At 40.8% G+C, this 18,355-nt stretch overlaps 1 protein-coding gene across 9 annotated transcripts in view; it reads right to left on the bottom strand.

Annotated features, from left to right (window-relative positions):
• Positions 1-18,355, bottom strand: part of LOC100525452 (zinc finger protein 474) — a 150,354-nt gene that overhangs the window by 33,230 nt on the left and 98,769 nt on the right. For 4 of the 9 annotated variants that reach the window (XR_014838638.1, XM_021084681.2, XM_085014372.1 and 1 more), the window contains one exon: positions 3,924-5,171. Coding sequence is in view for 7 of the 9 variants with exons in the window: in XM_021084681.2 (XP_020940340.1) it covers positions 3,924-4,958 (1,035 nt within the window). In the remaining 2 variants the exon portion in view is untranslated. Of the gene's footprint in view, positions 1-3,367; positions 5,172-10,950; positions 11,087-18,355 lie in introns of those variants that run through there. The other 5 variants (XR_014838637.1, XM_085014371.1, XM_085014369.1 and 2 more) reach the window with 3 other exon arrangements.

Below are 18,355 nucleotides of genomic sequence, written 5' to 3'. Positions count from 1 at the left end.
CCATACCTCCTAATATACTTCAAATACCTTTCACCCAGTAGATACACATACACACGTATACATAGACAACATCTGATAATGTGAGAACAGCCATCCTATCCTTCTGAATCTTTCTGTTTGTGACTTTCCCACTGAGAGGTTTGCCTTTAGAGCATGAGATACTGAGACACTGAACAGCATTTATGATATTAAATCAAACATACAACTGTAGCCCGAAACAACCGGAGCCTGTATTACAAGGGGACATTCTCAAATATATTTGGAGGTAATACAAAGAGAAAGGCAATAACATTTTTGATAGTGTAGAAGACATTACATTCAAAGAAAACACCAGATGGCAGCACCAGATGCTAGAGATGCGTCCGCTGGGATTTTTAGCTCAAACCTGAGCATCTAGGATGTCAAAGGTAGCTTAAAACTATATTCAGGGAGACTAACCTTTAAAAAAAAGAGATAGATTCCCTAAAGGAAAATAATGCCTATTTTGTAATATATTACAGGATTTTTAGAAACAGTGTTTCACGTGTTACAAGCAAAATACTAAGAAAATAACACCAAATGTTATGTAACTAATAAAAGTGAACTAAACAAAGGCTTTATTTTGGGTTGTAGTAATATTTAACTTTGCCAATCTGTGTTCCAATTAGCCAGAAAGGCCTTAAGTCAAAGAATGAAACACTATCAGCTTATAGAAAAGGGTAATTTTTCACAAATATTAAAATGTATTCACTCACATTAAAATAAGGGGCAATAATGACCTCTCTTCATGTACTTTTAGTGTCACTTAGGACATTGCTTGCTAAAGCAGACATCAAAGGGTCTCATTAAGTAAATGCAACATTAAAATTTAAAGTGATGATCTATGTTTTTCCATACTATGCATCAAAATTTTGTCTGGAACACGACTTTTAAAATCCTATTAAATTGGGTATTACTCTTTAAGGCTTTCCTTCTTTTAGAGGAAAGAAGAGGACTACGAGGCTGCTAGGACACTTGTATAAAGGAAGACCAACACCCCAGGGAGTCACACCTATTAAATAAAAATCTTCACTGAGAGTTTTAGTCCTCATACATACTCTTGGTATCCTTCACAACTTCATTGTGAGATCAGGGAGTGAGAATTCAGCGCTACATTTTGGATGAGAAGCAACAGGACAATTCAAGCCCATCCAGTGGTTAGAGGGCAAAGCAGAGCTGGCAAAGGCACCCACTGCCGACTTGGAAGAGGGTGGTCTCAGTGGCATTTTTTTAGTTTTGATTGAAGGGAAGAGGAGCATCTGTGTCATCGGAGAACCGAGCCAGTCGATGGAGGAGGAACATTCCCGGCGGAGGGAAACACTCTGCCAGTGAAACAGTCATTGTTGCCCAAGTGCAGTGAATTGTTTCCAAGTTCTGTGATCATGATGCTGAAAATATTTTTCTCACCTGAGTTTACTCAGGATTGAGCACCCTGAGAAGATCAGGCAAACCTGCTGATTCTAATGTGAAGTCAGATCAAGGATGCCAGAGGAAAACAGTCCTAACTGATAAAAGAAGAAACGAAGCAAACGTCTGAATTGAAAAAAGAAGCATGTGTGTCATAGTCAGCCAAAAGCTGGTTCGCCACAGGCAGATGAAATTCTGAAATTTAATAATGCACAAGGCAGGGATCTTTATGGAAATGAATGATTCACTGCACTATCTAAATCTTAGATGACACAAAGAAAGAAAAACAGCGATAGACAGGGTCAAATTATAGCCCAAAGAGGAAACTACACTATCCAGGAGATGCTTTCTGCCCAAAGCACAATGCAGTGGCAAAAGTTTTTTCAAAGGAAGGAATAAAGGGGCAAGAGATCTTGGGCCACTCAGAAGCCTAGGAGTTTTCTCCATTTTAATGAACCCAGGCTTGTTCTAAATCTGGCAGCTACAGGGACCCTATGTTGGATGACCTTTCTATACCCTCCATGAAAGCCTGTGTGGTCCCCCAATGGGCCAGCGCACATCTGACGGCAGTGTGTGCCAGTTTCTCACTGACACGCGCCTTTTCAGGTCGAGAGCAGGCTCGGCTCTGCTCTGACGCAGCCATGTCCTCTAGATGCCCCTGTTCTGACGGACTCTCCCTGTACTCGGATCTAAACGCATCAGTCATTGACAGCCACCACGGGCCTCTCCTCCTGACATTCTTTCCTCCAGAGGATTGAGTCAGGAGGTGTCCTCTTGTGAAGCTGGGGGCCCAGGCCAGCCTCTTTCAGCAGTAGTGACTGAGTGAGAACATGCTATTCGCAGCCTGCTGGCTCCACTCTTGGGAGCACAAAGTATGTGTTACAACAACAAGCACGAGACTCCTGACCACATTCTTCCCTATCTCGAGATCTGTAATGAGAACATTTGAAGTACATGCATATAATCAGGAAACAGGGCTGGAAGTCAGCATGCTAAGTGAGTTTCTGATTTGTGGCTCTGAGACATAGATTCTTTCGCTCTCTGAATCCAGACCCCACACATTTTGGAAGGAAAGCAACAGCCAGAAGATGAGAAAAACAGTTCATGTTTATGAGACCGGCCTAAAGCCCATGCCACACTTACAAGTTTGGGTTTTCATTCGGCAAAGAAACTAGCTGTTCTTTCTTCAAGTTCATTGGAAAATATGCCCATTAGTCTGACTCTTTGGCTTTAGGATCATTGTCCTAGAATCTTCTAAACCAGTAAGTGAGAGATCATTTTATTTTAAATATGGAAGTTAGGGAAAAGTACCCAATACTTGCCAAAGTAGTTCAATAAAAAAGTAAGGAAGAAAAATTGGATTAAAAATAAAGGATGGCTCCCCATTCTCCATTCCTTCTGGTTTAATTTTGTTTGTTTGTTTTGTTTTGTTTTGTTTTGTTTTACAGTAGCTTGGATAACCTTAGTTTCCTGAAAATAGTTCATTTAAAGAACCCCTGCAAGTGGGAGATTTCAAGTCGAATGCCATAGAGAAAAGAACGGACCACCTCCTATTTCTCGGTTTGACATCCCATAATGTGTGACACAGGACAGTACAACCACATACCTGGCTTCACGGTAGGACAAAGCACAAGGACCACACCCTGTCTTGCAGGTAGCCACACTCATAAGCGTCCTTCCCCTTTCCAGTTGTTGATGACACCTTAGGTAAAGGCCCAACAATACTTCACTCTACACGTTGGGGACCCCTGGGATAATACTCCTTTACAATTGCCCATGTCAGGGGCCACAGCCTGGTGTCTGACTCAAACATGGGGTACAGAGCAGCAGCAGGAATTCAGCACTTCCCAGATCCATGAACACACCTAGCTGGCTTTGGGTCTGCCCTGGGGTTAATTCCCCACACATGACAACCATGTTAAGTATTAAAAGAAAAACATGCTGCATTTTAGAGCATGTTTATTTCTGCAAGTGCTCCAGTGTTTAATTACTGCTAAAGTCATTTGGGGTTTTTGACACAGATTCTATTTTAGTAACATAAACTCAGCATAACTCAGCATTGCCAAAAATGAATTCCTAAGGTAGATGACTAAAATAAACCGGTAATAAATATTGGCTGTTGGAATGGGAACTATATCTCGGTAATGTAGACACAGCATTACTGACTCATTTTCAAATAACAGTCTCTCCCAAGGATTATTGGTATGAGGGATCAGAGAGGAAAGAAGTCCATCTCTCTTTTAGGCAGCAGGATGGAAGAGGACTACGAATACACCAGGCGAGGATGTTTTTACATCTAATTTGCCAACAGAAATATAGCCCCTGGTGTCTGACAAGGGATCCATTTGAAAAGGCTGCATTGAGGCAGAAACAAGACATTGAAAGAAACCATCCTAGGAGTCGAGGCAGCTGATTCTGGGGACAGTTTTCTCTTATTCTCCGGGAAGTTAAAATGTACTCCCAGGCCCATCCCACGCATCTCCTGTGGCATGAATTACCTTATCAATCACAGAGGGTGCTGCCATGTTCCTTTGCTGTTTGGATTTAGGGGACCCTTTTAGACCACCTTTACTCTCTGAGGTCAAATCCTGAACTTTTGGGCCACTAGGTTGAGCTCTACAACTTCTCTGGTGCACCAGAAGGCGGTCAGGGGCAAAGGTCCGGCTACAATTTGGGCAAGACACGAGCTGAGCTTGACTTGGCCCTTCTTGGTTGGACTGCCCAGCTGGAGGGGGCTGAGGCTTCTGTGGAAGTGGTCGGCGGAGCTCCCTGGGGAGCCGGTTGTTTTCAATTTTCCACTTTTCCAGGCATTTGGGCTCATGTATGGGAAGAGACAGGGTGCCAAATTCCCTACCACAAATATAGCAGATAAAGGTCCTTGGTCGGCTTGGGATGCCACCAGAAGCTTTCTTGAGACCAGCAAGATCATCAGAACTACTGGGGTTTGTTACCCCGGGCCCCTCACCCTTTGGCTTGCAGCTTCTCTGATGAACAAGGAGCCGGTCTGGCAAGAACGTGCGGCCACAGTATTCACAGGGTAGCAGCTGAGCTTGGGAACTCTGGAAGGCTGCCTCGTTTGCTGCCTGGAGATTGTAGGACCCACTGCCCCTGAGAGGCGGTGGTTTGGAAGGTTCTGGCCTCCTCAGGTGCTTGGGCAACTTGCTGTTTTCAATACGCCACTTCTCTAAGCACTGAGGCTCGTGAATGCCAAGTGATTGGGACCCAAATTCTCGGCCACAGATATAGCACACCCGGAACCCAGGCCTGCGGGATGGGATCACAGGGGGGCTGGGCTGGCTTTCTGACATAATCCTCCTGATGGACCGTTTTGAGAGTATCACAGTTCCAGGTCTGTTTTTCTGATGGTTTGTCTTTATTTTTTCACCAGGATTGGCGTGCTCTGTTTCTGGCAAAAGGCTAGAATGGGAGTCACTAGATAGAACAGCTTGGTTTATAAGGAAGGTGGGCTCTTTAGAATGATGGAAACACTGCTGCAATTTGTTGGAAACCCTTTTCTCCTTTCCTCTTTCCATTAACAAAGAAGTCTTTCTGTAGTGCTTGCTCTGATTTCAGGCCAGACGCATTTTGGGCTTCTGCTTAGAGAGAAGGTTAGTCAGGTTGGCTGTGCTGGGGTTCCACATTGTAGCCAGTACCTTAGACCCAAAGACCGTGACTCAGAGCTTCATTGCAGGGCAGCAGTCTGGAATGCTGGAAAGTCCCCATGAAACCTCAGATGCCTCCAAGATCTGCAGGGGAAACATAAATCAAGAAGTTAGTACACACACACACACACACACACACACTTACTTCTTAGATTTTAGGTTGATAATAAGCAGTGACTTTTCCTTTGAACTGGTATCCCTTTGGCCAGCACAGTAATTAGCACATAGGATTTATTCAGTAAATGTTGAAATAAATATGCATAAATTTTCCATTCTGAATTACACTGTTACTGAAAGCAATGCTCTGCCCAAGGAAGATGCACAATTACAGTACATCATAGACACATATGGCAAAAACCAACAGGCATGGTGGTGAGATCACAGAGAAGAGAACCAAGACCTGTGAAAACTAGATTAGTGAAACTGCAGGTATTGTAAAAAGACCTCTTTCCACTACCTTAGGGACTCTTTTCAGTGACGTGGATCCCTTTGTCTGTTCTTTGAAGCCGGTAGACCTCCTCCCAGAGAACAATTGTAAAAGGAAAAAATAAAATTCTTACTATTACAGGCAAAATTAATTTTATTGAAATAATTTATCATTTACTTATAGTTGTGATTTATATTTTACTTGAGCTATAGTGATATGCCAGATTTTTTGAGTGTCCATGGCGCTAAGGTTAAGGACCCTACAGAAGAAGTAATTCAATAGTGAATAAAAGGATTATCAGGGAAACCTTTAAAGAGAAAGGGGTAAAATTCTTGTAACCTACCAGGTATCCAATCTTCTTCACTATAGGACTGGAGTACTGATAAATTGTGGCCATAACTGTCAAGCCAAGAATGCAACCCAAGGCTATTGTCTTCCAGTTGGTATATCTGTACATTCTCCCTGGGATGAAATTTCTCAGATTTCACTTGATGCTTTTTTTTTTTTTTTCATAGCTATTGGGTTCACGTTCTTATTTTATATAGATATACATATCTATATAGGTATTATCTATCTATTTGACTGTCTTTCTATGTTATAAATATCTTTCATAAAAAACATGGCCAACAGTTTTCCTGAACCAGGAGAAAGGGCTGATAAGATCTCACTCTGGGCAGAAGCCAAAGGAGTTTTTACCTTGGGGAAAGGCATGAGTCAGTTTTACCCCGGGTCTACAATCTAGATAGAAAAAAGATTATTTTCAAAAGTCTTAGGACCGTCTTCATTTCCTGAAGGATGACCTCACTCTGGATTTGAGGCTTTTTAGCATTGGCTCCCAATCACAGAGGAAGTAGCACCTGATCTGAGTCTGGACCCTGCAGGCCACAGCAGACACTTGATTTCAGACAGAGCAAGGACAGCCATGCTGGTAACACCGAAACACTCCGTGGGTGTTGCGTTTGACAAGGGACAAAAGAGTTGTGAGATTTGTGTCCAGTTCCTATATTTTGATGCCAAGAAAGATCTGAATCTTTGTAATTAGGGCTATCAAATCCGATCTGGCACAGAAAAGGAAGTTATTCTTCATTTTGACAGATCCTAAGACAGTGATATTAACACGTGACACAAGAATGTGTTGGCCCCAAACAGAATGACCAACACAGAAAATGAAGCTTGAAGAAACACAATTTATCACTTGATCAGCAACATCCAACAGAGAAAGTGGCTCTAGAGAACACAAGGAATCCAGTAAAATTATTTCATTAGGTTTTAATCAGCACATGGGTGAAATAATTCCCCACTCTGCTTTATTGGTTCTGATTTCTTGTTCACCCACTCTGCTTTATTGGTTCTGATTTCTTGTTCACGGAGGATCTCCTGTTTTAGTTTTAGTTTCTCATTTGCCTTGGTATCAGGAAGTTGCAAACAGCAAAAATACTTAAGAAGATAGATTGGAAAAAAATCAGTGCAATCAAACTTACTTCCCCTAAACTGGCTCGCGCAACACATGAAAATACTGGGAAAGCCTCATGGCTTGCCCCTTATCATAAAGTAAGATAATATTTACAGAATGTCAACTATGCATTAGATATTGTACTAGTTTTTTTATGCACATAATTTCAGTTAATTCTCAAATGATTATGAGGCAGGTATTACTATTTCAGTTTTATAAATGAAGAAACTGTGACTCAGAGAAGACAAGTAACTTGCCCAAGACAGTCAGTTTCTAAATGACAGAACTGGGAATCAGTTCCAGCTCTCTTTGGCTCCAATACTCGAGTCTTTCCATTATTCATTCTGACCAAAATTCCACCGGCAGAGCTTCTTCTCTTAAGTTTTTATCCCGGTTTTAATGTACAATTCATATGCCCCATGGGAAGGTAACTAAGCTCTCACTTGCTTTTATGCTCCCCTTTAGAAGAAGGAAGAGGTAAAAGGGGGAGGGGAAGGGGGCACAGAAGAGAAGTCTCTGAGATGGAAAAAGCAGGTGAGAAATTTGGGCTATTGAAGACAGAGTTTTTCCTTAATGGACAGGGATCATTTTGTTTTGCTGTAAGTGGTTTTCTAAAATTTTCTCTGTGTAATGTACAATACATATCCTTTTCCTGACCTCACCAACATCTTTAAGAAAAATAAACACTATTAGCAGGGGATGGGGGTGGGTGAGGGGAATTAGGGTGCTCTAGAGGGTGCAGGGAGAAAGTCAAGGCAGCCCAAAAAGGCTAGACGGCATTCAGTTAGTAGCCTTTTCACCATTTTGATAAGGGATGGATCTTTATGCATATGTGTGTCTCTACAAATATTTTCTCTGTAGCAAACACAACAAAGCATCATTAAAATTCCCACTGAATCTTCATCTTTTCTTTTCTTTTTTTATCATCCTCTTTCCTCATCCAATGTCCTCTTGAAAACTGTCTTACTGTATCAATGTATGAACAATGGGGTAGCTAGAAACGAGTGAAGTTTTGGGGAAATTAGGTGTCTACTGGAGAAATTTATGATATTTTTGCCAGTGACTCTGCTAAGGCAATGTGACAAGGCACAGCATGGCCAAGCTGTTCCATCCTATAAGTTAGTTCTAAAAGTAAAAGTTCTGGAAAATACTAAATACATACACTTAAATCACTTAAGAATTTGGCCTGTCACCCAGACACGTCGTAAAGTAATGTTGCTAGTTTATAAAGAGAACCACTTTGCAAAGCCAGCCAGTTTTACCCCAAGCATCTGTTCACTCCAATTGGCCTGAATTATTCATTTTGACCATATTTGCACATAGGCCATTTAAAGAATGTCTTGGAAGGCATCACGTTTTATCAATGTGATGCCATTTTTCCATGCCCTTTGGGGTTCATGGGAAGGGAGAGGCAAACTCACAAAGATGAATATAATACCCATGGAAATCCAAACCCCCATCTGAGCATTAGGAGGTGTTTCTCTGAACAAGAGAGGAAAGAACACAAGCAAAAGTGTGATTAAATCTTTTTAAAAATAATTTAGTCCTTTGAAACAAAATAAATATAAGTGATAATATGACCCCTTTTCTGTTAGCATAGAATCTTATTTATTTATTTATGTATTGTCTTTTTATTTTTTTAGGGCTGCCTCCATGGCATATGGAGTTTCCCAGGCTAGGGGTTTAATCAGAACTGTAGTCGCTGGCCCATGCCAGAGCCACAGCAACGTGGGATTTGGGCTGTGTCTTCGACCTACACCACAGCTCACAGCAATGCTGGATCCTTAACTCACTGGGTGAGGCCAGGGATCAAACCCGCAACCTCATGGTTCCTAATCGGGTTTGTTAACCACTGAGCCATGACGGGAACGCCTAGAATCTAAATTCTTTAAATGGACAAAGGAATAAATAAAAAAGATAGAGCTGGGGTTTATGCTGGCTCTGAGGAAAGTTATAAAATAGAGGAGGTTTGTCTTCAGTATCTTCCACCCACCCATTCAGCAGCCTCCCCTGCTGGTACCCCCTTATATACTCCAGTCTTCCTTACCTATGAAATCTAGCTTTCAAAAAAGAGCTGATAGACTCTTTTACACCAAGGCTTATGAATGATGAGGTAATATACCTCCCAGAGCCTGGCAGAGACAGCTTGTTCCCTACCAACAGTTATTCTGCTCAACACCCTCAAGTTAACAGAGCCCCCACTTTCTAGCTGGGCGCATGATTTCCCAGCCAAAAGTCTACGGGCTTCTTTGGAGCTAGTGGAAGTACTGTGTGGGACTTATAAAAACTCTTCTTGCAAGCAGAGGATACGACCTGCTCCTCTTCCCTTCCTTCATACTAATGTCTGATGGCTGGAGCTCTAGCCATCATCTTGGTCCAGATTACTTTAGCTCTGGAGTGTCTTCCTGGGGCCTCACTAACATAAGAGAAACGAATACTTACTTGTATTTTAGCTCCTTTTTAAGAGTTTTTTACTCACATGAAAACCTACTATTGAGTTATAGTTACTGGCTAGGTACAAAATGAATTCTAATAGTGATATTTCAAATTTCAGGATATTTTTGATGAGGAAAAAACTTTGAGAGGGTTTATGGGGCAAAATTGACTTATTAAATATATGCTTTTCCCTAAAAAATTAGAAATAAAAAAGCTTAAAATTGTAAATACTGAGCCAATGGTTCTTAAGAAACTGACTGAAAAATACTTCCTCTTCCAGGATTTTTTAAACAATTTTTAGAAATTTATTTATCTTTTTCTGCCTCACCTGTGGCATATGCAAGTACCCAGGCTAGGGAGATCCAAGCCAGAGCTGTAACCTATACTATAGCTATAGCAGCACCACCTGCACCTCCACAGAGACAAGCTGGATCATTAACCCAGAATTATTTTTTTTTTGAAGAAAATTTTAATTACATTTTGCTTCAGGAGAATAGAATCCTATTTTTTTCCATGAGCTTCTGCAAGAGCTAAGAGGCATCGTTGTTGTGCCAGTTATTAGCAGATTATCTCTGTATTCCATACTCTCTATATCCAACTTGGTGAGGCTAGCACTATGACTCTGCACACCCTATTTCTGCTTTGCCAGCTGGCTCTGCATTATGTTCTACCAATTAGTGGCGCTGGAGAGAAAACGCAAGGTTAGAGAAAGAGAGGGCTTACTCCTTTTTAAAGGGCTTTCTGTCTGCTTTTTGGGCCCTGTATCACCCAGCAATACCTTTTTGTTTCAGCAGAAGCAGTTATTTCCTGTAGCAGCAACTGAAACCAGCTTACAGTTTTTCCAGTGTTTGTAAATCACTTACTTCCCCTCCCCCATCAGACAGTACCATCAGCCAGTCTTTTCTTCTCTTTGAAATCAGATTTTCAGCTTCATAGGATGCTTCTTTTACGTTTCTAAGTTTTAATAATTCAAACGTCTTTCCTCTGATCCTTCAGGCCTAGGGATGGTAGCTGCCACCTCCCTTATATAGTAGTGTCCTCTTTTCATCCTGCTAGTTAACTAAGTAACAACTTCATTCTCAGTTAACAACTCTTTACATTATATTCTCTCTGTTTAAATAACTAGTATGGTTTCTGTCTCCTGACTAGTACAACCACTCTCAGAATATAAGTATTAAAAATCTGTGATATTCAAGCTGTGTATTACCTTACTACTACAATAAATATAACTCAAATTATTTCATAGCATCTTAGAAAATAATGTGATTCTTAATAGTCAACCCTCATTCAGACTACTGAAATGTATTTTTATGTTTATATCATCAGTCCCCTTCAAGAGCTAGAATGTGCTGCTCTTCCATTTTTGACCAAATGAATTAAATCATAAAGGGAAACCTGGCATTTTAAGCATATTCATATTTTCCCCAATTTTATATAATACTCTTCCATTGCCGACTGCCACTGCCACAGAGGGAGTCAGAGTAAAGCCATCCCATCCATAGACCAGGGATGACTAGAAAGTGTTAAGGGAAGCTGGTTCAGCTCACCCTGGCTAGTTCTCTGCATTCCTTTCTGGGTAGCATCTGGGCCAGCGGCATTTGCAGTCCTCAGTAATTCTGATGTGCATGAAAACAACAACTGGGAACTGGAGGTGGTTTGGTTTGGGCAAGACAGAAGCAGTGTCTGAAAGGTAAAAAGTGGAAACACTTTCAGAAAAGCTATTTAGCCTGAGGCATGACTTCAAGGGAATATGCTATCCATACTAACATTCCCAGACTGATATATAATAGTCAATGAAGAATTTCCCGTCCTTGACTCTCCACTGTAAAGAATTTTAAACCAAGATATAAGTTCTTTTACTTTTATTCAATCTAATTGTCAGGTGTGAACATAAGAGTCTATATATACTGTTAGGAAAGCAATGAAAACAGAAAATGGGAGAAATGCACTCTTGATGCTTCTAAGTAGAGCCTTTTGCAAGGACATTTTATGTTGTTAAGGTTCATAATATCATCCTATGAAAGCTATTGTTAGGCCAAGACTGTAATTCTCACCCTATATGGAGCATCCAAATTACAGGGTACGCAAGAGTCATAAATGTCACACAGGTATGACCGTGTAATTGTAATACTGTCATCTGAAGTGGCACAGGACTAGTTATGGAAACCACCAGTATAGTCACATTAGAAGCATAAAATGTATAGAAATTCAAAAGACATAAAAGAAGGGGGAAGAGTCAGGCCAATGAATAACAAATCCATATACCATTTTTTCTGACATTTGGGGTAGTTCTATTCCAATAAAATAACTATTTCAATAGCTCTTTCTAAAGACTTTAAAGCAATGGTTCATAGGCCAGATCTGATTCATAGATGTATTCTCTTTGGCCTACAGAGAGAAATACTAAATATTTCAAATATTTCTCAAATATTAAATATTTGAATTAGTTGCCATTATCTTAAAATTGAGAGATGTCACACAAAATCAGGATTATTGTTTTCTTTGAAAAAGGGAATATCAGGCCATAGAGCCCATCTTCCAGTGTTGCAACATCCCACATAAGCTGGGATACTGACTAAGGGCTGAGCTGATAGAAAAGACAGCCAGTCTTCACTCTTGCAAAGTTCATCAGCCCCTTGTTCATTAATTCACAATTCGTGATTGATTCTTAAAGGCACTTGAGTTTGTGACTTTTTGTGATTCTTGCTTTAAAATGTCCCTTTCCTACATTTCCTTTTTTTTTTTTTTTTTTTTTTGGTCTTTTTAGAGCTGTACTTGCGGCATACAGAGGTTCCCAGGAGAGGGGTCAAATCAGAGCTGTAGCTGCAGGCCAGGATCTGAGCCTCGTTTTTGACCTACACCACAGCTCCCTGAAATACCGGATCCTTAACCCACCAAGTGAGGCCAGGGGTTGAACCTGCATCCTCATGGATACTAGTTGGGTTCGTTAACCACTGAGCCACAACAGGAACTCACCTTTCCTCCATTTTTTTTCTCCTCAATTAAATATGTGAAAATCATTTTAAGGAGCACTTCCCCCAGAAAACCGAGAATCCAACTGAAGTCTTTTCTATGGGAGATAATTACTAAAAACATGACATATTTATTAGTAAAATTCAGAAGGGAATCTTCCTAATGAAAGCTGAGTGAGGTTAAAATACTTAGTTCAAGGAGGAAGGGAAATATCCAAGGCTAAAAGAACCAGTGAACTGAGAAAGAATTTTCATACATTATTAAAGGGTCATAGGAGAGGATGAATCTAATTTCAGAAAGAAAGAAAAAAAAAAATCAAGCAGCCTGTGTTTAGATCAGCCACAGGAGAGATGACAGAAGAAGAAAAAAAAGAGAAAGAACGGAAAAAGAAAAACACAAACAGGCAAGAAATTGTTTTGGAGACCATCTGAACTTTTTGGAAGCATTCCCATAAATGTTTAGTAATCCATTGATATAATAAGAGCTACTCTTCTCCTTTTGTCAGAGGCCCTTGATTTACCATTAAATGATTTCCCAGATGAAGAACGGTGGATATCTTAGGTTATTAGTCTAAAGAAAGAACCAGTCAATAAAAAGAACCATAAATAAGCTATTTATAATATGGACTATTGTTACATTTCCAAGATTTGGGCTGGAAGTACTTCCTCAGAGAATTATGCTTCCTTGTAGGGATTATAGACTTTGGTGAATGTTTCCTTTCTGCTATGCTATTTTGTCAAGTACCATCTATAAGTTAGTTTGAACTAGAAATGTATAAGGACAGCATGGTAATTCCTTCTCAACAAAAAATGAGATATCCAATGTCCATTAAGTTTCTAAATTTGGTGTATTAAGATAATAAAAAAATAATGGGGGAAATACTACAGATACCCTCAATTTCATATTAAGTTAAAAAAAAAATGGCAAATTCATTGTTTACCAGTTCCCTTCATGTGATATGCTTACACAGAATTCCCACTGTCTTCACACTCTTGATTGACTGTCTCAGAGGGCTAACTCAGCGCAATATCTTTGGCACAGATTTCCAAACCACAAAGTATTAGTGTCAGAAGTGCAGTCACTAGACTAGTGCCTCCAGGTGGAAACAAACAAAATGAAGAATACAGTTGCCCTTCAAGGGAGCTTCTTGGCCAAGATAGACTGGCATAAGACAGATGGGCCTCACTGTATCCTGGAGGAGGCTTTTTTAACCACATCACGCATTCAGCCTACAAAAGCCTCAAAGTTGTGCCTTAGCTCTACCCACCTCTGGGAGGTTGGTACCTCCCAAAGCCTGGCTAACACTTAAATTGATCATCATAACCATTCATTACAGACATCAACACCCTTCATTAATAATGCTCTCTCCACCCAGAGCTGTTTCCGAGGAAAATCCCTGGGAAGAAAATCAAAAACAGGGCCAAGCCCCTAAGGTCGGCTGGGTTTCGGCTGTGTGTGTGAATGAATGCGCCTCTATTTTCTGATGCACTTAGCATGTCTTCTCTGGTGGTGGCTCTGGAGATCCAGAGTTCCGTTTGTGAACGCCCACCAGCTGAAGGCTGTTTCGGAACATGGGCTTTTTTGTTGCTCTTCTCCCCAGGTCTCTCATCCCCTATGTAAATAAGTCATTAAAAAGCTATTGTCATTCGTTAAATTTCTCCGAATTTTGTGAACAAGGAACTCTTTCACAGGCCAGATGGTTTGAACTTGTGGATGGTTCAGAATCTTCAACTACAATCTCTTACTGCTCAGGAAATCTTACATAGGATATCCCCTGTTGGAGGAAACCACTAAAAGGAATCTCCTGGGGTTTAAGTCTGTTCATTTTCCACATCCCCAGATCCCAGGCCAAACATGAATTGTGGTGACAGCTCTTTATCTGCAAGTGTTCTTAGCTTATAGTTTACTCTTTTTTTGTGGCTTAAAGTTTACTGAAAGCCTCCTTCCACCCCCATGCCCAATAATTATCAAACAGTGAGGAAATTAGTGAGAGTATCAACTGCTTTGTTCTCTTTTCTTTAGTAAGCAAAAGGAAGATTCATGTGCATTCTAAGTCACATTTAGTGTGAGAAAGATTGGAATATCTGATTCAAAGAGAATTCAATTTAAAATCAATTTTGTGAATTTTTCACCCTCTTATGCTTTCATCAGGCTCTTTTCCCACCCCACATTCTGTGCTCTCTTTCTCTCTCTCTCTCTTTTTTTTTTTTTTTTTTTTTTTTGTCTTTTTGCTATTTCTTGGGCCGCTCCCGCGGCATATGGAGGTTCCCAGGCTAGGGGTCGAATCGGAGCTGTAGCCACCGGCCTACGCCAGACCCACAGCAATGAGGGATCCGAGCCGCGTCTGAGACCTACACCACAGCTCACGGCAACGCTGTATGGTTAACCCACTGAGCAAGGGCAGGGACCGAACCCGCAACCTCATTGTTCCTAGTCGGATTCATGAACCACTGCGCCATGACGGGAACTCCTGCTCTCTTTCTCTTTGCCTCATTGTTCCCACTGTCTTTCCGTCTCCACTTTAAGTCTAGAAGGACAATCTAGCATGTTAAGGACAAGGTGCCACCTGCAAAAGACAATGTCAACCAGCTCACCAGTAGAAAAGCATGGCTTATATTTTAACTCTATTATATTCTGGAGGAAGCAGGATGAGAAGTGATGGAACCAATCGAATCACACAAGTTCTCAAGAGTGGAGAATGTTTTCCCAACCTGGTGAAAGAGATGGGACCTGAGGAAGGGGACTCAAGCAGCCATCACTGACTTTAAAAGCAGAGGAAGGGGGCTGTGTGTTAGGAATGTGTGTGGCCTCTAGAAGCTGGAAAGAGCAAACAAACAAGCACAGGGTATCCAAAAAGGGACACAGCCTGCTGATACTTTGATGTAAGGATTGTTTTGAGTAAATGAAAAGCCAGATACAAGAACAGTTCTCTGCCCTCCCTCTCTTTGCCTAAAAAGCAGGAGATAAATTTGTAAAGGTGCCTCCTTTTCCCATACCAGGAAGAGAAGAACTCTTCATCACCAGCAAACAACTCTGACTTTAATCAACCTTGTCTTGCACTTCTCCACAGATTCATTGTTCTTTGTTAAGGTGCTATATAAACCTCTTGTTTTGACCACCCTTTGAGGTGCTCATTGCTGAGTTCTCCCATGTGTATGCACAATGCACTTGTTAATAAACTTTGTTTTTCTCTTATTTATCAGTCTTTTGTCCGTTCATTCCATAGGCCCAGTCACTGAACCAAAAGGGAAATGTTTTCCTCCTCTCCAGAGCCTGAGCATAGAAAGGAATATGCTGCACAATGACGCTTTCTGTGTAATGCCATTAAAAGGCATCGATAGTTCATAGTCCTGTTCAGCCAAATCATTACCCAATGGGCATGCACTATATAAACACAAGCAAAGCAAAAATGAAATTTGGAATATACTGTACAACTAGCATAGGAACATTAGATATGCTGCCTATAGCACTCAGAAAGAAGAGGTTGATTTTTGAGATTGATTTCATTTCACTACAAAGGTGAGTGGGGATGAGTATTTTGCCCATAATTAAGGTATATCTGGAACTTTTCCAAAGGTAGAAGGGGGTAATACAGGAAAAATTATTGCATCAGTACAATGTAGTCACCCACTTTCCTTGCTGTTTTCCTTCCTGTGTGCTCTTTCATAAAGAAAGACCTACTCAGAAGTTCCTGTTGTGGCTCAGTGGGTTAAGGACCCAACGTTGTCTGTGAAGATGAAGTTCTGTGAGGATGCAGGTTCAATCCCTGGTGTCGTTCAGTGGGTTAAGGATCTGGTGTTGTCACAAGTTGTGAGGTAGGTCACAGTTGTGACTTAGATCCAGTGTTGCTGCAGCTGCAGCTCCAATTCAACCCCTGGCACAGGAACTTCCCTATGCCTCAGGTGTGGCCCTAAAAAGAAAAAAAAAAAAAAAAAAGAAGAAGAAGAAGAAGAAAGAAGAAAGACCTTTTCAATAATTCAGCGTTGGCCTGAGTGTGTTACTTAAATCCTGGATGAATGGTTGGTCTGCCTTATCATTGTGTCCCCAGAATACACCTGTGGTCCTAGTATTTGCTCTTGAGTCAGGTCTCCCTCAGTTGGCAAATAACTATTTGGATCTAATGGCAGAAGTTTACGTTTTTCTAGGTGCATTTCGTCCTGTTTGGTTTTATCATATCATGATCCTTTAAAATGTCTGTTGTCACCCAGATATTAAAAATTGATGAGGAGTTCCCGTCGTGGCTCAATGGTTAATGAATCCAACTAGGAACCATGAGGTTGTGGGTTCGATTCCTGGCCTCGCTCAGTGGGTTAAGGATCTGGTGTTGCTGTGAGCTGTGGTGTAGGTCACAGACATGGCTCAGATCCTGAGTTGCTGTGGCTCTGGCGTAGGCCAGTGGCTACAGCTCTCATTAGACCCCTAGCCTGGGAACCTCCATATGCCATGGGTGCAGCCCTAGAAAAGACAAAAAAAAAAAAAAAAAAAAAAAAAAAAAAAGAATTTATGCAGATTTGTAGATTCACATGTAGTTGAAAGAAATAATAGAGACCCCTTTTCCTCTCCCCGAGTCTCCCAATCATAACATTTTGCAACATTATAGTAAAATATCTCAACCAGAACATTAATGCTAATACAATTAACTTTTACTTGTATCCACATGTGTGTGTATATTAAGCTCTATACAATTTTACCATGTGTGTTCATATGCACCACTGTAGTCAATAGTTTGAACATAAGTATCCTTGCATTTTATTCATGTTGCATTTTATACCCTCATCCCTCCCACTCTCCCCTTCAAGTCCCCATCTCTTTTTGCCAGAAATCATTAATCTGTCTTATATTTCTCAAACTTTTCATTTCAAAATGTTAATAAGTGGAATCATACAAAATATAACCTTTTGGGATTATTTTTTTCTGCATAATTCTCTGGAGATTCATCCAAGTTCTTATATATCAACTATTAGCTGCTTTTAGGTTTTGATCAGTATTCTGTGGTATATATGTTTTGTATTATCTGTTGAAGGACATTGGGCTGATTATAGTTTGGCTCTTACAAACTAAGCTATTATGAACATTTGTGTGCAAAAAAAAAAAAAGTCATTTGAGGTGGTGCTTGAAAGATAAACAGAAGTTAGATGGGGAGAGAAGAGGAAAAACATTTCCAGTTGAGAGAGTAACACACACAAAGATCTGGGGAACTAAAAGAGCATGATATGCTTGAAAAATTGTGGGACTTGGTTTGTGGCAAGGATAGGTGGGTATGGTGTGTGTGGTGGAGGGGGTTCGTGGAGGAGGGGTATGAGTGTGTGTATGCCTATGAGTAGGTGGGTATGTGTACGAGTGAATGGGTATGGGGATGTAATTAGGTGTGAACAGATGGATGTGAGTAGATGAGTATGTGGATGGAGGAACATGTGTATGTGTGTGAATATGGGTGTGTAGATGACTATTATTTGGTGGGTCTGGGAGGACCAATGTAAGCAGACAGGTGGGATTATGGGTATGTGTATGAGTGTGAGTGCGTGGAGATGGTGACTGGATGGTTATGATGTGAGGGTACAGATAGATGTGTGAATTGTCAGATGTGGTATGCGTATAGATGTAAGTGAATGTGTGTGTGTGTGTGTAGATAGGTGTCAGTGACTGGGGTGTGGGTTGACAATGTGAGTAGATGAGTGTGAGTGTGTAGAAATGTAGGTGTGTGGGTCTGAGTGTGCTGAGGGATATGAACACTCTAAGTGGATGGGAACTCTAAGTGGATATGTATATGCATGAGTTTGTGTGTGTGTGTGTGTGTGTGTGTGTGTGTGTGTGTGTAGATGGGTAGTCGGAAGGGTATTGGGTGAAACGATAGAGGGAAAATAATGGTGACTAATTAATATAAGTAACTGGGAAGGGAAGTTGGGAACAAATTATGAAAAGCCTTATAACTAATATCAAGAATTTTGATATCCCTATAGGAAATGGAGAACTTTTATA

The sequence above is a fragment of the Sus scrofa genome, chromosome 2 (assembly GCF_054392235.1).
Source record: "Sus scrofa isolate SSC_HxYL_T2T_F1_AM1 chromosome 2, Sscrofa_HxYL_maternal_Yorkshire_Landrace_v2.0, whole genome shotgun sequence".
NCBI classification, from domain to species: Eukaryota; Metazoa; Chordata; class Mammalia; order Artiodactyla; family Suidae; genus Sus; species Sus scrofa.
This window is presented reverse-complemented; position numbering and strand designations above follow the sequence as displayed.